The sequence below is a fragment of the Natrix helvetica genome (genome assembly GCF_964273705.1).
Source record: "Natrix helvetica genome assembly, chromosome: 4".
Lineage (NCBI taxonomy): Eukaryota > Metazoa > Chordata > Lepidosauria > Squamata > Natricidae > Natrix > Natrix helvetica.
In genome coordinates, this window is record NC_138550.1 from 42,769,177 (window position 1) to 42,794,844 (window position 25,668).

The 25,668-nt window shown below is 32.5% G+C and overlaps 1 protein-coding gene across 3 annotated transcripts in view; it reads right to left on the reverse strand.

Annotated features, from left to right (window-relative positions):
- Positions 1-2,419: 2,419 nt before the first annotated feature.
- Positions 2,420-25,668, reverse strand: part of CADM2 (cell adhesion molecule 2) — a 374,063-nt gene continuing 350,814 nt past the window's right edge. For all 3 annotated transcript variants that reach the window (XM_081952063.1, XM_081952064.1, XM_081952062.1), the window contains 2 exons: positions 17,336-17,461; positions 2,420-14,281 (listed from right to left, as the gene is read on the reverse strand). In XM_081952063.1, coding sequence (XP_081808189.1) covers positions 14,163-14,281; positions 17,336-17,461 — 245 coding nt within the window. In that variant the 3' untranslated portion in view covers positions 2,420-14,162. The remainder of the gene's footprint in view (positions 14,282-17,335; positions 17,462-25,668) is intronic.

The window sequence follows — 25,668 nt, forward strand, 5'->3', positions numbered from 1 at the left end:
ATAAGTGTGTGAGATCAGAAGAAAATAATATATCTGGCGCCTAAGTAAAAGTACATAGGATAGAAACCAGGTTATGAAAAAATAAACAACCCTGAAAAAGGAGATACTTGCACATTATAATTATAGATTTAAAAAAATTACAAGGATTCAGTGTTTTTCTCTTGATATGCCAAATTTACCATTAAATATGAACATATAACCAACATTGATGAAATTGAAAATTTGGACTTTAGTAATCCATTATTTTTAAGGAAACTAAATCATAAGATTGGAAGCTAATCTCACATTTTCTCTGTTTTAAACTTTTATTCTGAAGGGATAGAACTGCCATCCCAATACAAGAAGGTATAACAGACCACATAACTTTCTTACATTTGCTTTTTATTTCAGAAATTGTTTGAAATAGTGGCAATGGAATATAAACTATATCAGCTGGTGTTTTGCATCTATTCCTGGCATTTGTTTGACAAGATCCTGGACTGATCTATCTAATTTATATGTTTCCCTTCCCTTATGTTCTGAGCCCTCATTAGTCTTTATTTTTCCACATTTGGAAGTTTTAATTTTTGAAATAAGCATTGTTTTGTCCTTATTTCACTCTACAAGTAGGTTTGTTTTAGAATATTTATGTTGCTTTTATTATAAATTGAATAATACAATTTATATACCAGTAACTTGCCACAGAGAGGGACTACTCCGGGTGCCGTCCTCCAGAGAGTGCCAGAGGGCAGCGCCCAGGAGTAGGGCCTTCTCTGTAGTGGGCCCCACCCTTTGGAATGACCTCCCCCCAGACATCAGGACTACAACCGACCTTCGCTCCTTCCGTATGAAGCTGAAAACCTACCTGTTTCGACTAGCTGACCTGGCATAATTCTACAACCTCTCCAGCCCAGGGCATTTTTAATTGGTAATTTTAGTTTTTAAGGGTTAATTTCACTGGGGTTTTAACTTTTTTAGGTATTGTAAGTTATTTATTTATTCTTACCTCCTCTGTACGCTATATAATACTTTTGTACGTCGCCCCGAGTCCCTGTGGGGAGAGGGGGCGACTAATAAGTTCAAGTAATAAATAAATAAATAAATAAACTGTCTGAACATTTAAACAAATTCTATGTTTTAACATAAACAAAAGGCAGATAAAAATAAAATAAAACTTAAAGACACTGCACTTTTGAGGTGGACAAATTTTAAAGTTTTAAGAAGGAAATTTTACAATGCCATTTTTTTAAAAAAATAGTAACAATTGCAATACTTTTGTTGAACTGATTTTTTTTTTTACAAATAACTTCTGCTTTTTGAAATTTCCCAGAATGTAGTACAAGGTAACATGTTAAAAAAAGTATGTGTGGGGAGGGAAAGTATTTCTTTAATAAGGAACTTGTTATTTATTTCCCAAATACAGATTATTTCATTTTTTTATTAAATTGGGAAAAATGAGTTTTCAACAGCAAAAACCTACACACGAAGGTGATTTCATACACCTCTGTTTGGATAGGTGCTGAGGATAGACTATATGTCCTATCCAAATGAATAATAGAAAGCTGTAGATTGGCTTTTACTGATTTACTAACTTTAAAATCTTCCTTTAATTCTCAAGAGCAACTTAAGAGCTCCTTAGCGCTTGAAAAGACATGATTTGCATAGTGGGCAAAGCAGGAGTCTGAGGGAAGATATGACTAAAAGTAGAGCAGACAAGTCTTTATAGATTTGAATTTTTCAAACAAAAATTCAAATAAGTAGGAGAAATTCTTAACATTAATGGTTATTGAGGAATAAAACAATCTGCCAAGAACAGTGATAGACTGTCTCTCAGGAAACTTTCTAGTAGGGGTTCGATTGGCACCTTTCAGAGAAAGTTTAGTGAATCTTTGCACTGAGCTGTCATCATTTCTTTCCATCTGATAGAATCTCTTATTCTGTGTACATCTGAGGAGTGAAACTGTGGAAGCTACAGCTTGTATATAATAAACAAATATATAGACTCATGAGTACCTAGGGTTGTTGAAAAGCTTAGTGTTCAAACATATTTGCATATCATTGAAGAATCTATCAAACTGCTCCAGCATCACAATGGGGCACGATGTATTGCAGGTCCTGTCTTGGCAGAAATGAGTAAATGTTCTAAAAATTTGGGTTCCGTTTAATATCTAGGAATACCGTTTCTAATCTTTGAGATTAATTTTGACTTGTCCCTAATATGTTTAATGCGGAATATATAGGGAATCTGAATGTAAAATGCCCACTTCTCCAAGTATAACACTTTTACTGACAGACAGACATATATATGATGTGTGGATGTATACTGTTTACCTCTCTGTTATTAGTTATTGGATGAATTGTAATATAAAAATTGTTTCAACAAAATGAAGAAGTAAAAAAAAAGATAACTAAATCACCAGTATTTATTTCCCCGGTATTTATTTTCTTCTTCTTTTAAAATGTATTAAAATGTAATACGTACTATTTAGAGGTAGGTCATTTCCACTAGCCCTTCCACAATGTATTATGTAGAATTGTCTGCTATTTATCAAATAAGTCATTTATTTCAGGAATTCAGCCCTACACAGTAAGGCATTCATTTTCCTAAAGCTGCAACCAAAAGATGTTGATAATATTTTAGGAATGAATATTGGAGTCACCAAGCAATGATCCTTGAGATTATGTTTTATAGACTTGAACAAAATGAAACAATTGTATCGAGCACAATATGGATGGTTAGCATAAAGCAAAAATAAGCTTTTATATCTCTTAAATTATTTATGCAGTGGTTTCCATATCAAGAGTGTAATCGATGACATTCACAAGTAGTTTTCAAAGTACAACTTATACGTAGATCATACAACATGGAATATAATGCATTGAAAGCAAACCAGAAAAGTTTATAAGATGTAGAAGCAAAAACTAATATAACACAGCTTGAATACATTTGCCACAATTTCTTGGCAAATGACTTACCTTGTACAACTAGTGATAACTTAGAGGTAACTAATAATATAAACTCTCTGCTCTTGTTTCAAGTCCTATGTCCTTCACCTTAGTGGAAGAGCAGAAAGTAATAAAAAAAACACATAGAAAAACAAAATCCTATAGAGTACCTAGAACAGTCCTGTTTTTGGAGTGCTGTTCTAACTCTTCCTTCTGTATCCAGAGGTTAAAGACCAAATTGATTTCACTTCTGGTTTTCTACAACTTAGCCGAACCAGTTAAGGTAGGTAACTAAAAATTACATCAGGGACTCTTGGGGATCTGGATGTCAATCCTGGCCCAGAAACGACTTTATTTCAGAATTCATAATATATAATGGACTTTTAAATGATCCAGTTCAATATGTTGAGCAAGTGAGATTGTCAGACTAAACTGGATTGGTATCACTCCTTTTCCTAATCTTCATTTTCCGGTAATGTTTATTAACGAATAGGGTATCATGTGGGAAAGCCAAACAGTTGCTTATGGCTTCAAGTACAGAAGGTTTTGTGTGAGATTCACTTTTGGTTATATTTATTTCTTAGGTAGATGAGGTAGCTATAACTCCTATATGAAAAGTTATGAGATTAAATTCAGGAGAAAACAGAAGCAGTTTTAAGTCCTCATTAAATTGGAGCTTAATAATAATAATAATCATAACCATTCCCAAAAAGTACAATAATTCCTAATATAGTTAGTAGCAAATTTTGATAGTATAAATTAAGTAATTGGTTCTAAATTTTAAATACTAAGTTAATGCCATACCATTAAAAGAATATTGACTGGTTCTCTTCTAGCAGTACGATTCTGTGATCTTACCCACATTAGAACAAAACTGGAGAAGTGGAGCTTATTCTTGTGAGCCTTTTTTTCCTCTTTGTAGTTCAAAGGGAATTTGTGCTGGTTCTACAAGAACTGTAGGCAGAGATAACTATGAGAGGCAACTTCAAGCTATTTCCCTGGAAGATGCCATTTTAACTCCTAATTAAGCTTCCCAAAAAAGTCCACCAACCCTAGTGACTTCTGCCTGATTTGTTATCTAAATATTGTTGTTGCTAGTCTAGTGTCTAAATCAGTGTCCAATGACATTTTTATCCATGAAAATCAATCACCCAACCTAACTGGTACTTTAGGATAGGACTGAAAAGTTGTCCTTTGGTGAATTGTAATCCCAAGACATTTCTCCAACTATTAATGGAATCAGTGGTTACTCTAGAAATGTTTTTAAGAGTTATATATATTGATTGCTGCCATGATTACTGTTTGAAGTAATTATGGCAATTATAGCATAATGTATTCTCAGAGACACCAAAAAATGCATACAACACCTATTCCTATTCCACATTTTCACTTTTTTTCTTTTTGAAGGAAGCAAAACGTAGATCTAATAATACACACTCAATATAATGAAGTTAGAATATTATTTAAAATGGCAGTGGCCCCCAACCTTTTGAGCACCAGGAACCGGTTCAGTGGAGATTTTTCAACAAACCGGAAGGGCATGGTTTTGCATGCTGCCTGAATCTCGCAGATGGAGCTTCACTTGCTTGTGTAACCCAATTGCTGGCATACGGTGGACCGGTGCCAGTCTATGGACTGGAGGTTGGGGACACCTGCTGTTTGGGGCACATACTGTATATAAATCCCAATTGCATTTTACACAGATTTTGTATTTGTTGATATTGTTTTGATAAACTGATTGGTATTCTAATTTAACATATTCTTGATGAAATACTATATCTTCTAGTTTCAGAGTTCTAGTGCTGGTTAAGTTTAGGATCAAAAGCTGTAGAGGGAGCTTTTATTTGGTCATTTCCCCAGATTTCTGTCTCAATATGTTGGAAGGGAATTAAAGTTGCCATAATTTGCCTGTTTCAAATGTGCATGTATCCATCCATTTTCTCAACATCCCTCTTTAGCTTCTGCTGGAAAGCAAGCACTGGTATTTAGTTTGATTTACAATTCTCTTGTTTAGTGATCCCTTGATTTTTTTAAAAAAAATATTTCTGGTATCCTATCAAATTTATCCAATGTCTATGGCAGTATTCTTGGGATATTCCACTTCTGAGGTTAAGCTAATTATTTCATGCTTCATATTTATAATTTAATGAATATATACTAATATAAGGGAGATATATTCATGGCCAGAACTGTGATATTTCACCTGCTCTTGGTTGAGCTGGCACAGCTACAAAATCTTCTGTATTAAACCAGAAGTTGCTTACGTAAACCTGAAATAGGTAACTCTGAGACAAGATACTTTTTGTGGCCTGATCTGCTTCCTGATGAATGGATGAGGGGATCTTTGTTTTTAGTCTCAATTTTGGCAGACTTGCACCTCTTGCACTATTATCCAATTGATATTTCAATACATGAAATAAGGCTCTCAGTTAAGTATATTGGACAAGCCATTTCATAGTACTTCTTCATGAGAAATGCCTGAAACATTTTTATTGGGAAAGATTCAATCTTCCTAGTATTTGCTAATATTTATTCAAGACATTTTGTGTTCCTCACATTTGCCAATACGTGTTCTGATAATATTCCTTATTAAAGTCAAGAATTCCAAAAATGTATTAAATGAATAGACACTTCAGTAATGTCCAACAGATAACTAAAATTGAAATTTTATTCATTTTAATAATATTCAGACAATTCTCTGACGACTTTACTGAAATATGAAGTGCAAATGGGAACCCTGTAGAATGTTGATAAAAATTGTACATGACATTTTAAGCGCCACAAAGTACACACTGAAAACTCTGAAAGTATATAGGCACAGCAACATGCAAGTGTCATGTACTTAACATTACAATATGCATTTTGTTCAGTAAAAATTATGAAATAATGAGGAACTGTGCTTCCATTGTCAGTGCTGCATTCTTAATTCCTCTGTATGGAATTAAGTGATATAGTGTCCAAAACATAGCTGAAATTGCATGTCAGTTATACTGTAGTTCTTAGGCCACTGTAGTCACTTTTCGGTTAGCTACCAACCTGGGAAAGAGTTTACCAGTCCCATTGGTCTAGTAGTCCTGTATCAGATAGGACAGAAAATACTTTATGTGTTATAACAATGAAACCTTGTGGATCCCCCAAAGTTGAAAGCCTAAAAATAAAATGAATGGGAAATACTTTATAACTTGGCAGTTGTGGACCTATTTCAGTGGGACAATTGGAATTCATGAGCACCATCTTATTTACTCATAAAACACTTTTTTCAGATTTGTTTTGGTTTTTTTTTTTTTAAGAAGAAGAGATTGAAAGAAGAAGGAAAGAAAGAAGGAAGAGATAATTGCAAAAGACTTTGAACATCCCAACTTTTGGTGAAACTATAAAGTGCATTTTGAATTGAAAATGCTGGGAAACTATATAGTGCATAGAGTTGTTGTTTTACTAGTGCTGCTTTCTCACCTATAAAATTGTAAGGCTGGTTATAGAAAATGAGGATCTGCTGAATTTGTACAAATTGTCTCAAAAGAAAGCAGTCCTTTGGCATGTCTGTATATATATGCATGCACTTTATAGTATGGAAATGCAGAAAATGTATAAAATATAATTAAAGTATATACATATTATTGCTAAATTAATCAGATGCTTACAGAAATTTGATTATCTATGTTTCTAGAATAAAAAAAATACTTTATTTTAGTTATCGATGCATCATTCTTTTATAATTTTTTTTTTCAAATTAAGACACCCTTTCAGGTTAAAAACTATAAAGAAATATTAATGTATAGTGCATTTTGTGATTAGTAAATGATTGTAAATCTTGTGCTAAAATAAAATATTTTTGGAAAAAGTTGATTTCTGAATCCTCATGAAAATGCCTATTAATTGGGCAGTTCATCTACATTCTAAAAAAAAAAAAAAGTAAAAATAATTTATCTGAAAAGTTTCTATAGCTGTGTTATAAAAAATTCAACTGGAATTTGCCAGGTTGGCTTCAGCTAACTTAAAGGATTGAGGCCAGAACTACCAGTGGTATCAATAAGGAATTCTCTTCTTTCATGTAGATTCTTGAGCATACTTTGCAAGCAAATTATATGGAGATATGTTTATTGCATGAATCATTGCACATTGTATTAGAAAATTTGTCTTTCTTGCTGTGTTCTGTGTATTTTCACATATAATTTTTGAAAACTAAATAATGCTCAAAATGCATATGTAACAATTGTTACCTATCACAGCCTTGAGATAGAAATAGTTTTGACAAGAGACTTTTGTAGCATCAGTACCAATAATTATGGGATATTTTTAAAGTAAACAATTGAATAATTATGACTACATATTTTATCTATTCTAAAATACGGAAAACTACTTTATTTCTCTGGAGTTTCTTTGCTACCCTGTTTTTGTTCCAGATGCCTATGAATTATAATTCCTACCTTTCCCAAAACATTTATACGCATTTTGGGCTTCTGAAAATGCTGTACAAAATGAAGCACACTATAGTAATGAATTGATGCACAAAAACTGATTACTTGGGGATGGGTTTGCATGTTCAAATGCAGATTGGACTGCAAATCTCTTGAGAATAATTGATATGTATGTCATACTGAGCATACTTAACATTTTGATGTCCTTTCAGCTTTCTTTTTTCCACTTAGCTTGCCCAAGCATTTGTGCATCCAGCTGCTAATTACCTCTTTCCTATAGGATAATAAATAAGATAAAATTGGCCATTAGGAAGATTTACATGATATCTGCAGCAGAAACTGAACCTGTGGCTCTAATAATGTATTCTTAGTCTGAGGAATATATCTATACTATCTACTTTCATGCAGGACTTGGTATATGTATAATGAAGAGAGTCAAACAAGGTTTAGTCTGACTTAGCAATGAATTGAGTGCATGTAACTTTAGAAGACTGTCGTTTGCATACATGGAGATGGGTTATAAATGTTCTAAGAGACAGAAAAGCTACATATTTTGCTTAACTGGCTCCTTAAGTGAAACTTATTGTAAAGGAAATTGACAAAGGAAACCTAATGATATTTGAGATATTTGAAACCATTCAGTTATAGCATTTTTTTTTTCAAAAGTGTAGTCATATTTAAGGTAACACAGCTTGTGGTTGGTACCTGATTTAGAATTAACCAAAAGCAGGTGATTTGCTAGACAAGATTATTTTTTACTTTTTCCTAATTTTTCAGAGCCCCACAAGGCAGTGGGGCAATTGCTTGCCTGTCTAGAATTCCTTACAGCAGAAAATATTCCATTAACCTTAAAAATAAAAATAAAAATGCTATTTATTTAGAATAATCTTTGTTGGAAGTAGCTTCCATTACCATTATTGGGTAATTATCACAATGAGGAAACTAGCAGATAGCAGCCTAAGCTTTCAGTGTTGACCCTTAAAGCAGCTTATTCATAATTTGCAATGCTTCATAATGCTGTTAGCTGAGCAGCTCTTATCTGAAAGTAAAATAATTACAAACAAATAAATTATATGTTGAACTACGTATACAAGATATTATTTTAACAAATATAACATTAATATTTTGTTTAAGACAATGGCACAATGCATTACCTCAGTTGGCTTAATTGTGAAAAGTGAGGATATGCAATCCTCTTGAGCAATCTGGAGACACAAAGTGCATCAGTGCCATCAAATGATTCATGCCAAGATTACGATACCTGGATAACCCAATATGGGATCCTCAGCATGTAAGTCAGTAAGAAATAATTATACAAACTATAGCCTAGTCATTATGTCATACAAGCATAGCAGATACATATACACTTACTGCAGCCTGATGTCTACAAAGTCAAAATCTTCAAATGATTAAAGTATCTCAAGATGCCAATAAAAGTACAGTTTAAAACAAATTAAAAAACCCACTATCATTATTAATAGTAATAACAATAAATTTAAACCTCAGATTTATTTTAGGAATGTATTACAACTGACCAACAGAAAATAGATTCAGTGATTCAGTGCTTTGGGCAGTAATGCTAGTGCTTCAGAGAAAGACAACTATGGCTGAAGTTTGGAAGCTTTGTGAGGTTCATTTTCACAATATTTATCTCTGTGATATTTTTGTTTGTTTTGCTATCTCACTACTTTAAATGCTTTTGGAAGCTCATGTTAGAAAAAATGATGAAATTAAAAGGATCAATATTATATAAATTTACATCTGTGGGGAAAAATATCTTAATGAGAAAAGGCATTCTCTGCTGTTTGATGGAAGCATTTTGTACTCACTATGTAAGATTATCTGGGGTTATTGGGAAATAAACAGCAGAAATTCCAGGTGAGATACTCGGTGAAATAGGGTTCAGGATATTTCTTTGGCTGTCTTTCCACTGCTCACACTAAAAATACTAGAGCAAATGGCAACATTTCAGCATCTAGGAATGCAAGGTTCCCTCAAGGAAGACAAAAAGAACAAACTGCCAGGTTTGGGTTAGATGCAGATTTCTAAGCAGTTCTGAGACCTTTCTGGCAGCAAATGTATTAGCAGGTAGAGGTATTTGCTCAAAAGTTATTTGAAAGGAGCCCAATGACACCCAAATAAGAAAATAGACCAAATGGATTGATGCTTAGGTTTTAAAAATAACTCACAGTAAATTAAATAATTGGGGAATATACATATTTAAAGATGACAGTTTTGCATGTATTGTAATAATTAATGATTGTAACTGCAAGCTTTCATCTTCTATCTTATAAAATAATCAAAATTCATATTATAAATACATGGGTTTCCAATAGCCATACAGAGAAAGCATAAGATACTTACATGTAAGTACACTGTAGTCACCTATATTTTGCATAGTTTTTAGCATGTACTTTGTGCCACTTAATTCAAAGCATTACTTGGACAATGTCTATTTCAAGCTTAGTCACATAATTTCTTAGTAGCTAATTTATTATTATATGTGTTCACATTTATTATAAATCATTATCTCTAATGATTAAGAAGATTTAAGAACATTTTGGAGAAAACCTGTGTGACCATGATAATTCTTTGTAATTTATGTTTTGTTTTCAGTTGATTAGAATTGCCACTATTCAATGGAATAATAAATGTAAGGGTTTTATATTCCTCTTGGTAACGCTTCATAATAAGTGGCACTAAATTACACAGTAACTGCAATGTTACATGGAATTACATGTAACGTATGTGATGATCAAAATGCCTAGTGTATGTATGAATACATAGTAAGCAATGATTTTACAATAAAACATTATATAAGCTCCCATTATTTCTTTTCACTGAGAGATTCATCACAAATAGGTTGCCTACATTGGGAATAATTAACTCAAGATGTCCAATTCACTGGAATAATTGGTATATGATTTTTCCACATTTGGTTTTAATAACAGGAAATTTCAGTGTAAGATGGTTTCCCTCTGAAAAACAGGTAAATGGTTAGGGTTCAGGTTAGAAACTATTAAATTTGCAAATGGCATTCCAGAATGAAAGATAACAGACCCATATATTCTGAGATGCCATCTTCTACTTTTATTTTTTATTTTTAAAGAATTATAATGATTGCAAAAGAGAACAATAGTAATCAGTAACAACTTGATGTGCTGGATTGATGACAAAAATACATTCTCAGTGACAACTATCTTGGTTCAAATTTCATTAGTTGCTGTCTTCGGATCATGATTATTTATGCCTGTCTTCTATGGTAAAGCAGGCAATTAGATTATCATAAATTTTTAGCATCTTATTCTAATATAGTAATCTAAACTTTGAGTTCCCAAAGTGTATTTAGAATGATATAATCACCTTCCTTTACTATTCCTATAAATAGTAGCATTTCTCCCTGGATGGGTAAAGCTTGTAAATGTATATGTCCCTCTTATTCATTCTATTATACTGAACATTCAGTTTGGAAAAGGCCATCTTCTAACTGGTAGAGTCTTCTAGATAGATTGGCCTACATCTTCCATCACCCTGACATGACTCTGCTATGCAGCAACCAGGGAATTGGTTAAGAAAACAAAGGTTTATATTGAAGCTTTATTACCCCAAGTACCTAAGAGAAAACCTAAGAGCAAATACCGTGGCCAACATGGAATCTACATGTCCTTTCACTACCTGGCTTTTCCCATGTTTTTCTGAACTGTACTGGTAGAAAAGGCACTGAAATAGGAAGCAGAATTATTTGGGATCTGCTCAAGTGCTAGTGCAAAATCAACACAATTGAAGGGCACTGATTAAAATGAGGCAGCATTACTATAATTATAGCTCCAAATATAAGAGTTTTTACATGGGATAAGTAAACTCAGTTGGGTTTCCTTCTGTAAAATAAAACAATGGTAAGAAAAAGTGTCAGCTTTATTTTTGAAAATAATCTGATATAATATTGCTATTTTATCTAAATGGGACTGAATACATTAAAACAGAGAAAAGTGGAGAAATATTAAGGGCCAAAATCATTAGATTAGAGTTTGTTCATTTATGGAATGTATCATTTTAAATAAAGTGTATTTTTTATTCTGTTCCAAAAGCTTCCTTTGCTCTCAAATAGAAGATTGAGAGTGTCTGGTTTAACTGGGTGCTAGAAAGTGAGGATTGACAGTGATTTTTCATTCTGGTGGACTTTCTCATTGCCTTTTAGCCTGCTGTACATCTCAATGTGCAAGGAAAGATTTTTTTTAATCTACTACAAGCAAAACTTAACAGTCTAATTCCTATCTCTGTTGCAGAATTCCAGTGTTTTCTGTATCCTATAGTGACTAAACATTTTGAAATGCTTACATTGAAGATGCCTAAAGAAATCTTACTTCATAGGGATGAATAAGAAGGTAAAATATTTCTATATAATTTAAACATAATAGAATTGAGAAAACGTATGAATGTGTAAATATAACACCAGTAGGCATATAATTTTACTAAACATAATCCTAATGCAGCAAGGCACCTCAACTCATGTTTAAGTGCATTGCTGGCCTTTACCTTTAGTTCTACAAATCAGTTTTTGAAAACATGACTATGTTATAAACCTATACTAGCTTCAATGTGTCTAGTACTTCTACCTGATTCTCTCAAATTACCATACTAGATTATCATATTATTGCATTTTTTCCACAGATTTTTGAATGAACTGTAAAAAACAAGCATGCAATCACATCAATGCAGACGTATTTCTTTAAAATATCATACTGTATATGATTTATTATGTTAACACTCAACCACATCGTATTATTTATGTTCTGTATACTTTGAAAAAGTGCTGCTTGATTGATGGTCTCTCTCTCTCTCGCTCACTCTTTTTTCCCCCATTGAAATTAACAAAGTAATTTTTCCCCTTCTAACAAAAACAATTTAAAAACTACTATTGTCCTTAAAAGGTGTATAGCCTTCCGATAAATAATCTGACACAATACCTTTGATTTCCATTGACTGTGACACATGATGCCATATTCAAATGTTACCCACCCTCCTTCCATTCCCCACACAAAAAATAAACCCCAGGACTTAATTCTTTACAATAGGCCATTATGCTTTTAGACTTCACCAGTAATAGTTTCTATATAGAAATGTATTCCTCTTTTCTTTAATCTCATTTTTAAAAAAAAGTTTAAGTGCTTTGGAGATAAATAAGAATTTCTACAATTTTAGTCAATTATGTTTACATGAACCAGGAAATAAGAGCTTATCTGGTTATTTTCATGTATTTATTTATTTTTATTTTTATTTATTTGTTGTTGCCTTTTTTTTTTGGTCTGGAAGAGGAATATTTTATTTGGATTAACCTTTTAAAAAAATTGTTATTATTCTAATTTGTCCTTTTGCCCCACACTCAACCTAATATCAAAGAGAGATCTTTACTGTGGAGCTAAAAGCATGGCATATATTCTTGATCATTCACCGTGACATAAGTTTGTACCTCACAAAATGCATAGACAGAAATTTAATATAAAGGATTAGTCATTTACCATATACACAAAACATAGACAGCTGTTGTAACATTTTCTGTTTGGGGTTTGGCAAATCCAACATTGATAAGCAGCTCTGGAACTGCCAAATTATATATTGAATTTTTTAGTAACTTAATATTTAATCATTAATGTGGTTGTAAGACAAAACCTGAGGCTGTGCACTGGTTGTTAGCTTAAAACTACCTTTCCATATAACATTGTGCTTCCATTGTATAACAAAGAGAAATTAACTGGAACTAGAAAAATTTGTTGCTGAACAGTGCTAGGACATACAGACAAAAATACTAATACATGTTATCTACTCAGAATATTAATTTAAGTTATATCTAAAGGGATATAATGGACATTAGAAAATGCTTACTTGTGACTGACTTACCTACAGCCCCAAAAGTTAAATATGTATCAAATAATGTTTAATTGGATTTATTATATGCACTATATACAGATATTAAAATGCCTTGCAGTTTTGCCCCATGAACATGTTCAATTTGAGTAGGCAGATAGACCCACATGAAGCAAATAAATTAAAAGGAATACAAATTATAGAAATATATATGGAAGTCTTTACGATTCTAGGAGCAGTAAAAGAGCTGGACAACCATTTTCAAAATGGAGCTACATAATCCACCACCTTGGATTCTGTGTAGACAGGAGTGCATGGTGTTGATTACCACACAGAAGTTGTTTTTAATACCAGTATTTCATTAAATAAAAGTTCTGATCATACTCCTTTGCTGCCATTTGCAAACACACAAGAAATTATAGTAGAATGATTTCATTAGTGTTTCTTAGGGCATAATGTTTCAATGCTCGGCTGATTTTGAATTACAGACGATATATAAAACATTCTTTGTAAACCTCTAATCTTACTTGTAATGGTTTATGTAAGTACATTTAGGTCCTCACCTAAGAACATTTGCTATGAAAATGGTCTGATGCAATATAGGTAAGGACCATATTAAAAGAAAAGGAACACTTTCTTTAAAATGTAGAAGAACCAAATGTGAACAGATGATGATTAAATTTGTTAAGGCTGTATATTCAAGCACTGTATGTTAAAAGAGCAATGTATATGATGATTAGGCAATAAGAAATGTCCTGCATTATGAATGGTATCATAATTAAAGAAAAACTATGTTCATGGCTGATTGTTGGTACAAACTGGCAACTGAGAGCAATTATGCACTTTAACAAGAGTAGAAACGAGACATGATAAATTAATTCAGAAAGATGAGAGCCAGTTTTCTCCAAGAGTCAGCCTTGTGAGTAGTGGTGTTCAAAGAATCTAAGTCTGCATCTATATGAAATATTCTTTCTTCTCTTCTGCATTAACTTGGCTGCCTTCTGCATTGATAATGGCCGTATCCGCATCAGGTGCATCTTCAGCTCCCTTAGCTTCATTTGTTAAATATGTTCCTGTAGGAAACAGTGTGATTAAAAGACAATTGTTAGAGATACAGGCAATTTTGATATTGCTTTAGAGATGGGATTTTCTAACAGAAAATTAATTGGTCTGGATGTGGACCAGGTTTAAGTCTATATAACATTCCACTATGAATTTTCCTAAGATTCAGTAATGACCCTTTCTATCATGAATCTGAATAGTATGCATGGTTTTTGTATTTGTTAAAGTAGTAGAAATTTTGCAGTCCTGCTATCTTGATAAGTACCTATCAATTGCACAGAAAGGTTCTGTTGTACTATAAGCTGACAAAAATTCATTAACAAGAAGCTTTGGGACAAAGGCCTTAATTAGTTTTGGATGCATTGTGATACAAAACACGAAACATTTCTTCATCTCCTTAAATCAATCAATCAGCATGTCCTGCAATTTCACAATTAGCACCTTTGCCATTTTATTCCTTCAACAAAAAATGTTAATTGCACATAATGATTAATGCATCATTTAAAAGCAGCTACACTTTAGCCATATTCTTAGTGCCAATTTCATTGGAAATATTTTAGATAAATATGTATATTGATAAATTTGCCTGCATTCTTGCTGTAACCTCTCTTGTTCTGTTGTGCAGAACTATCTCTATTATGTGGATTTATTTGCCATTTTATCATATACATAGACAATAGTTACATATTTATTTATATTGATGTTTGAAACAAGTCAGCTTCAATTAATGGGAAAGGCTGCTTGGTTTGGAAATTGGAACATGTGTTTTGTCCTCCTAAAAATGGAGACAGATCTCACACTAGACTTCTCATATAGCTTATACTTTTACTATAAAAGCTAGTTAATTAAACTATTATCTGCAGGCTTATTTATCTGTACAAACCCTTTGAAAATATGTGCCAAGAACTTTGTTAATCTTCAGTAATATTCTAAACTTCCAAAAAAATCAGGAATATTTTTATAGATATTTATTCTAAAGGACATCAATGTTTCTACTTACAATGCAGATAGAAAGTAATATCTATTTGGTAACATATTTAATAGGCATTGGAATGTTGTTGAAAAAAGACTTGAAATTAAGCTAAATATATTTCAGTTTGCAAGCTGATATTTAATGCATACTGTGCATGCCAATACAGTCTTAATATCTGATGAAATTAGACATGGAGAGATACATAGCAAATACATTCACTTATAAAGTAAAAAGCATATATCATTTTTTAAATAATGAAGAAGAAAGACATTTTTAATCACAATTGCTTTCCCCCTATACATCTTATTGTAATTAGAGTCTTTGAGAACACATATCACAGCTTTTGGATGAGGCTGACTAACTACACCTAGACACACTGTGGTAAAAACAAAAGAAATCACACTATGATTTAGCGAGATCCATGAAGCCAAATGTAGACCAGACATTTTCTATCATGTTTGATCTCTTTAAACTATACTCACAAATCTGTATGCCTGTTTACCAGCCTTTGCCGTGGCTACTTTTATATTATAGCAGTGAACCACCTTTGAGAAGTGAATAAAGTGGTAATAATGCTTTAGTATTTATGACAGATACAGCATAATTTGGAAAGGTTAAAAATAAATAATAGTAACTTTGAAAAAAAGATGAGATTATTATTTTCTTAAAAAGCTTTCTCTAATCTGCTGTGTACAGCAGATTAGAAATTAAAGTGTACATTAATTTTCATCATCCTGCAGCTAATATTTCCATTTAGCTGTGGATAATAGAAATTGTAGTGAAAATTTTTCTACTTGGCACCATCTCAAAGAAAGCTCGTATAACTATATTAAGCTGAATTAGTTTTTCCAAGACAAATATATTCCTTATGATGATCTCAAGAAGCAGAGAATCAAACTAAAAATAATAATAACAATTTGTTCTTGAACCATTGCAGCAATTAAGGGAATTGTCATCTTCCCACTCATTAAAGGGAAGAGATTCTTGTTTCAGGCTAACTGTTTAAAAGTGAAAAGTTATTTATAAACTTGTCTGATTTGCTTATTAAGAATTAAAAGCTGCATTCAAGTTTTCCAATTGAACTTACACCCTTGTAAAGAAGTCTCACTGATTTAAATGGATTACTATCATGACAGAAAAGCAATGTTGCCTTTATTACATTCTTTCATTAAAAATGTTAGATAAAATACACTAAAAATCCATAATGCAGTTCTATACCAGAAGGAAATCACTATCCAGTATTCAAATGAATTTACACTTAAGTTGCTATTAATGGTATACAATATTAATAGCCCCAAACCATATTTTGAATGTAAGTATTGAGATCTAGATCTATTATATAATCATACAAAAAGTGAAATAGAAAGCTGAATTTCTATTAGTTGAGTTTTGTATGATACATTCTGTCCATGGTTCTAAAAACAAAAACCTAAATATCTAAAAGAGAAAAAAAAATCAAAAGATGTAAAATAACTTTTAGATAAAACTACAAAAAAATTGCATCCTTTGATCAACCTAAATAAAAGTTAAGTGAACGGTCTTGATGGTTAAAATTGACTAAACCAGCCATCAACTGAATCGACCAAGTTCACTCATTCATTTTCACATATCTCTGAATGATAGTATATTTTTCTGGAAATATTAAAAAAGTGTAATGCTGTTGGAATTTAATAATCTGTATTTTTCTCATTATGAGTTTTTCAACACATATTTCAGGACCCCAATTTATGATTGCTAGTGGGTGTTTGGGTGTTCATATACTTTATAAACAAGATTGATATAATAAACTTTCTTAAAGAAAACAAGTAACTATACAAACACATTGCACAAACCAATATTTCTACTGCCATTTCACTTGTCAGATCCTCTGAGTCACTGACTTCCAGCATGACCTTGGACAAATTACTAGATATTATTTTGCCACAAATAATCCATCTGTAAAATTAATGGGTTTTGCAGACACCACAAGGATCAAAACAAGGAACCTTTCCACAAACAAACAAATTCTAATGCTTCCTCATCAGAGCTGAGTTTTCATGGAACCAAGAAAAGACAATAAAATTTAGCTTCAGTTTGATTAAATCCATCCTACCTTTATGTCTTGCCAGATATCGACCAAGAAGAATTATAGAGCATAATGTGACAAAGACAACAACAGCTACTATCCCTCCTATAACAGCATGATCTGGTACATTTCTTCCAGCCAAAGTATTGGGATCTAGTAGGGGGAAAAAGTAACAAAAAGGTAGATTATTCATGAGGGTATGAAATGACCCAAGTATCGACACTGAAATTTAAAACAACATGAGGGATTTTTTTGTGCACATGTGGAAATGGAATATGGCATTTTAAGTATTCACAGAGGAGTTATTTCTCTATCCTTTTCTTATCACCAATGCAACAGTGCTTGTAGTCCCAGACTGATACAGCCCTCTGGACATCACAATACAAAAGCAGGCCAAAAAGAAAAAGAAGAAAAATCTCTATCAGAAGTTAGTAAATGGGAAAGGTTTCTAGTTCTGTCTCCACTCTTCTATAACTGAATATCTGTCCATGGTTATTTATAGAAGCAAAAATAAGGAGCTGAGAATTGGGGATCAGATAGAATCAGTAGAATAGACTCTACATAATACATAATTTATAGGAATGAATCTCAGTGGGAATTCTTTATATATTCCTTTTGTCATCTCTATCCTCTTTCTCTAGAAATAAAAAAAGAGGAGAGTATAGCTGAGCAAGTCCCAGAGTTGACTGAATCTGCATGAATTGAACCAGATAAATATAAATGCAGCCCTAAAGAATATGGTTCATTCTCAATTTGTGAATTTAAAACAGCCTTCTGATTTATGCTGGAACAAATTCAAATATCTGTTAATAATCCATCAGTTAGTTTACAGTGAAAAACTTGCCATATTGACCATTTATTTTTGAGTACCTTGTTCTAAAGTACCACAACAAGTATTTTATCTATTAGCCTTAAAGGCAGCTTTCTACACTTGCATTTCTTAGATATGTTGGATCTCCAGAGCCAGAATTCCCAGCCAGGAGGATGCCATGTTGGAGATGAAAGCTAGGTATATTGAAGTGAAAAAAGCATATCGTATAATGTTAAAATGTATTTGTTTGTACTTAACAAAACTTCAACTCTGTAATGATACTATTAAAATATACTGACATTATGCTAATGGTTACATGCATGGAATTAATTTCAGCAATTAGTTTGAAAATTGCTATGTATACTGAGTACTGTAACCAAAGATTCTCTTTAAGTAAGTATACTAAGTATAATCTTTATTGTCATTGTACTTAAATACAACGAAATTGGTTTTAACCTCACTGGTGCAAAATTATAGCAAAAACGAAAAAAGAAAAAAGAAAAGAAAAAAAAAGATCCTTAAATCCTGTATGGGCTAAGGTATTGGTTGGTTCCCATCAATCAATCTGAAATACATGCATATTAATTTCATCTTTCTTATAGCTCCCTATCTTATCTCATGTTCCTTGTTTCCACAAAGGCTGAAGGAGAACTATTCCTCTATTTTATTGAACATAATATAGTTCTCAATAGCAGTGACTATTACTTGTCAGTAAAACATCCTTCAAATGTCTCATCAGAAGACCCAGGGTGGGGGGTTGAAGCTGAATGAGCATGATGGGAAGAAATAGCAAATAACTCTGGGATTGTCTGGGGAGGAGGATTCCTCCAACCTTACTCTCTTCATACTCGATTTATGTGACAATATACATTAAACCTATTATCCAAAGTTGAAAAGACAGAGTCATAATAACTTTTTCATCATGGGTTTTAAAGATTCCCCTTCATTTTGGTAATGATTTGGTTAATGCATGCCTCTATTTACCCTTTTAACTTGGACTAATCCATAGAATATATGGGAGATGCTGTGTGGCATTCCTGTCACAAATAGCAGCAAAAGAGATCATATTTTTGAAGCCAGAGGTAATACAGCTAAGAGGACTTCTGCACAGTCACTATTTTCACCAGTCTAAAGCTCACAATATAAGTTACAATACAATAATATGTTCTTGCCATGACCATGCTGCCATTTCATATACTGTATATGGATCAACTGGCACTCCCCCAGTTACCCCTAGAGAGCACGGATATAAGCATCTGGCTGCTCCAATGCCAATTGTTCATGTCCTAATTTCACCCTGTATTTGTTTTTGCTGCTTGTTCTCACAGATCAAAGAATGCTATGGCAACATGGAACACTAAGCCCAACCGAGAGGAAGGAGAGCCAAGAAGACAAGACAAAAATTGCTGCCAATAAAAGCTGCCTGGCTCCATGCTCTAGGACTTGTGTTCCAGAACTGAAATTTCAACAATACCTCCTCTACTCTTGCTTCACAAGAAAGTCATTCACTAATACAACATGTTTGGTGTCAGTTCTTGATCAAATTACAAAATAATTAATGTGTCTAAGATCTCTCAGTTATTCAGCTGGTATAATTATATTTTATTGTTCTAGTTGTTGCTGTCATTATTATCACTATTATATATGTCCTATCCATGAAGGATTCTACAATAGAACACAGAAAAGCAACAAGAAAATAATCCTATAAAGCAAGAGATAATAAGGTAATCTGTCCTCTCAAAGGCAATTAAAATACATGTAAAATGTCTATTAAATATGTGTACTAATAGGATATATTTAAATACATGGTATGAAAACAAAATTTTCTTCAAAGTCTGATACTGCCACAGATGAAATCCCACAAATGCTTGGATAAATAATCATGTTTTAAGTAGCTGTTTAAAACAAGAAAATATGGAACACAAGTGTATTTATTCTGAAACAGCTCTGAAAATTTGACACTGCTAATAAGAAGACTTTATTCCTAATCAACATACTACAAACCAGATAGGTGGAACAAGAATCAGAGTATCCCCATATTAAAATATGGGTTGGATGGTATTGGAAAAAGTGTCTTTTCTAATACTTGCAATGGAAATTGTTTGGATTTTATAGTCTATAATTAGTACTTTGGAAAAGGCTAGAGATATATTTTAAAAATAGATACTAAATCATCCAATCTAACTAAAGGTAAACACACACACATGTACACAGACACATATACACTATACCAGCTACAACTTCTGTGCTATCTTTAAGGATCATCCATGGAATAAATTGCAGTAATCAAATTTTGAAGTTATTAATATCTAGGGCCCTGAAGCTATACATTCCTGGGCAAGTACTCAGAGGTGGTATTCAGCAGGTTCTGACCAGTTCTGAAGAACTGGTAGTGGAAATTTTGAGTATTTTGGAGAACTGGTAAATATCACTTCTGATGGGTCCCTGCCCCCATCTATTCTCTGCCTCCCGAGTTCTAGCCGATTGGGAGGGAATGGGGATTTTACAGTATCCTTCCCCTGGACTGAGGTGGAAATGGAGATTTTACAGTATGCTTCCCCTGCCAGGCCCACCAAGCCATGCCCACAGAACCGGTAATAAAAAAAATTGAATATGCAAGTTCTGTAAGGTTACAGCTAATCCCAAAGTGAAAACTGGTGTTGGCCTACCTAAAATGCCTATGAAGAATCAAAGAAAACCCCAAAGTTATACAACTCTTCTTTTGAGGGAAATACTACACAATTATTTTTCTCATTCTTCAGCCTCAGAACACATCCAATGGACCTGGATTCAATTATAGTCACTATAAAACACGGGGATTTATATTTAGATTTATTTATATTATGGTATGGTTCCTTCAAAAAATATGAGCTGAAATGGAGGCTTTTGTCATCTAAAAAAAAGCTTTACAAATAATATATGGCAAATTAACATGCAATCACTGTTGTCAAACCATTAAACATACAGGAATGTATTATGTACAGAACAATGTGTTATCTTGTTGCAGTTTTCTAATAGAAGACTAATCCCTTGAGCGAATTACAAAAAGTAAATGCACTTTCGGTTATCTTTTATCTTATACAATTAGTACTTCCCTGCTATGTACTTCAGGGCGAATTAAAGATAGATTTTGATTTAGTTCTTTTCACACACCCACACACCAGTAATTTGGGTAAAAGTAAGAGTGCAAGTACACATAAAAGCCTGCAACTCCAGGAAATACATATGTGTGAAATTATGTGGGAAAAAAGGAGAAGCATTTGCTTGCAAATAGAAATCACATTTGTCCCCATCTCTTTTCCCATCAGTGTTGATAATTAGTATCTGCATAAAATGTTAGTTGTATGTTTAATAGATTTGAAACAGTTTGTTTCCTGTATTTACGTACATTTCTAAATGACATCAATGGTTACCAATGAACCATTTTCCCTCAAGTTCAGATAACTGAAACATAAAATGGAAAATGCTTCTTTTTTCATACGACAGCAAAAAAATTGAAGAATTTTGAAAAATCCCCTCCCCCAAAGTATGCAAATATAAATACATATAGAAAAATATAATATAGACTTTATAGAGTGATACCGATGAAGATATACATAGATATATATAATATAAATATTATAGATGATATAGGTATAGAAATAGATCCAAGATGAATACATTCATTCTGTACTGTCAAAAGCTGGATTGATATGGAGAACATTCTCGCTGTGCCAGAACAAAAACAAAGGTGCCTACATGATTTTCAAAAGTTTATTTCTCAGTGGAAACTATCTTGCTTTCAACTCTTGTTTTTTAATGCGTGGAAATCATTTAAAATATAATGCACATACATTGTATCCTGTGCTGTTTGTCACAATCCTCTGTGGATTCACAAGTTTTATTAAACTATTTCTAATTCACAAGTAGACAAGGAAGCAATTATAGTGGCAACAGAGGATTAGAATAGATTTGGTTAGATGTGGGTGGTGACTAAATTGAATAAATGAAACTGAAATAAAATAATGAGAAATTGTAGGTATCATGAGCAAGACATCTATCCAGAAATATGGCACTTGGTCCCTTCCATAAATGTTAAACTATAGTTCCCAAAATTTCTTGTCATAGCCATGCTGTCTGGGATTGACTTGAAATTTAAATCCAAAACTTCTGAAGGATATTAAATTATCAAAACCTTGGTATTTACAGAAAAAAGGATATAGAATAATTACCAATAAAAGAAAAGCAGATTGTTCCTTGGAGTATGAGCAATGAAGAAAATGTTTTTTCTACAGAATGGTGACAGTACTCTGAGAATTCAGCTAGATATCCTCCCTCCCTCCTTCTGCCTTACTATGTATTAGAATAACTAAATGGCTCCTAATAATGCTGATTTGGTTTATGAGCTTTTCAAGACTGAGTATGGTTTTCTAAATAATTTTTATATGTATAACAATAAGCAAGCTAGTTATTGGTTCATGCCATTTCTTTACCCTCTCGGTGTTTTTCCCCCAGCAAGATCAATTGCCCCTGTCTCATCATACTACTGGAAAAAAAGTATTAGGATTAGTATTACCAGATTGCATTCACATTAGGGTGTCACTGACAGATTCATTCCTGGTTTCTCTGGAGACAGTAATCAAGGTTTAAATGAAAAGGTTCAATGTAATTACTATATATATTTCAGATTGAATAAATGTGATAAAAGCTACCATCTGGCAATTGATCAAATGTGCAAAGGGAAGCTGATTTTCAATCGCATATTAGAATATGTCACTCATAACAGTCTCTAATGTTATCCTGTAAATTACTTAACATCTGAGCTTGCTTGACTAAGGCATACAGACATATTACTCTCTTCTTAAATAGGAGAAAGTGAAATGTGGTCTAATCTTAAAGTGATTAGTCAAGACATTACAAAATAGCGGCGCGGTTTAATTTTACTACATTACAATTCTACCAAAACAAGTTGAAGTATGTAAGCACAATTGTGTCCTGAGCTGCAGTTTGAAGGTTACCAATATTAAAATCAGACTGACCATTCACAAAGCATAGGCTCCACTATCATTAATGCTTTCTATTTGCAGAAATTTCAGGAATTCTCTATTTAGCATGATTAACACCAATAATTTTTAAAACTGGAAATCCATTCATCTAGAAGGCACTATGCCTGGAGAATTAAAAATATTGTGGCCATGGGATTATACACATACACACAAACAATCACATACCATTTGCTCCAACATAACTGTCATTCCACTAAGTTAATTTTTATTCTTCATATATTCAACATGCTTCATTAGGGAACAGATTCTAAAGGTGCATGTTCATGTTCAATTAGTTCATGTTTCCCAAACTTTGTTTCTTAGATATATTGAACTATTAGTATTAAAATTCCCAGCTAACATAGACAAAATCTTGGAATTCTGTTAATCCAAGGTAATTAAAACATAAGCATTCAGGTATAAACAGTGTTTTTTTTTTAATAATGTAAATTCCTTTTCATTTTAGATCAAATTTTTACCTACCTCCAAACCATTTGTTTTATATGAAATTCAAATATGTTCAAATTCAAGTATAAGTTTTTGATACTATTTTTGTTTATATGCTTCATATTTAGGTAACTCATTTCCATCATAATTTTTGATTATTTACATAGATAATCAAAATCTATTCTCAGAATTTATAAATACACTGAATTTATATGATGTATTTGTTAATTACACTGGTTCATTCTAGCTCACACTTCCCTCCAGCACATGTATCCATAATTTAAATCATTCTCAGCATAATTGTCTCTGCGAGAAAATCCTATACGTGCAGAGCTATATGTATGTCACCTAATCACAATAACATTACTTAAACTAAGGATAGGTTTGCAAAGTCAGCAGAACGAAATGGTAGAATAGACTGCAGGATTTCTAAAGTAAATCCAGGGCAAAACACAGTTTTTCTTCTAGCATTTCTTTTAAAGAGTCACATTCACTATTTTTTTGTTTGTTTGTTTGTTTGCTTTCCATTGAATTCAGTTCAGTTCACATTCATTATATTTAAATAATGTCTCCTGATAGACTAGTGCATTCCATGTATACCTCATAATTGATAGGTTGTATAAAAATCCTCTCTTCATAAATATATATATATATATATATATATATATATATATATATATATATATATATATATATATATATATATATATATATATATATATAAAAACATGGTTGAAATAAAATAGGGCACTGGTCGCTAAAAACAGATCTTAAGTTTTTCTTTAGAAGGTCAACTAATATAGAAAATTGATGGGCTAACATTTTCATCTACTTTACTCATTCTTTATGTTACTAAAATCCTTTCTGTGTAATGACTAAAGCCACGACTGGACCCTACAAGGGATGGCTAAAATTTTCACCTAATTTACTCATTCTTTACGCCACCAAAATGGTTTCTGTGTAATGACTAATCCCAGGATGGATGGTGGAAGTTAATATTGATGACCTTTTCTGGTTATGGACATGACATACTGTGGTAATATTGCAATTCTGAATGCAAAGCATAATATTTAGTAAATTCAATGTGTTGTCAAACAGAACAAGGAACAATTAAGATTAAAGGATAGCAATTCTAATGGAAATAAATAATTATTTTGGAAGTAGGGGAAAAGGAGCTTCCAGCTGGCTGAATGGAATTAACAATAAAAAAACATGAAATGATGTGTAATGAAACTGAAATGAGGGAATGCTGGAAGTACATTTTTAGAGATTTGTATGATAATTGCAATGACAAAGAGTAGAATTAAAATGAATTCTACATGCTTCTCTCTAAGTAAAAAAAATAATAATAAAAAGAAAGTCATAAATGATACCAGGATACTGAAAAATATAATTGTAGATATACATTATATAAATTAGCATAGGGTGTGGTTGTGCAATTTGCTTAATGTGATGGTACATATGTGCAAGAAAAAGTACAAATGCTACAGGGGAGATTAAGCTGGCCTGAAAAGCTACTTGGCAGACTTTTAGTCAACAGGATAGGGAAGGTAACAAGAAACTTTTGGAAAATGAGATTTGGATTCATGCCAACAGACACATAGATTTTTGGTCTTGAAGAAGATGTTGAGAAATGCATCAGACAAATTTTACAATAAAATTAATACATTTAAATTATGGGAGGTTTTGTGAAGATGAGGAACTGAAAGTTAGTTGCCGAATACAGTACATGATGGAAACATAACATGCATGATGATTCATAGAACCATCATGCATGTTATGACTTAAAGAAAATTGTTCAACATTGATCAAGGTGTAAAAGAAAGGATGCACAATGTCCACTTACAAATTCTATGTAAATCTGACATTAGCCTTGTTTTATCGGAGAAATGACACTTTTTTCTGCAGCGTATTCCGTTATTGTAAGAGCACCTGAATCATTTCCAAAGAAGTAAGACATACTGTATGTGCCGTGTTGGCACAGTGTTTAGAAAGCAGTACTGCTGGCTGCTGACTGCTGGCTGCCTGCAATTTTGCAGATCGAATCTCACCAGGCTCAAGGTTGACTCAGCCATCCA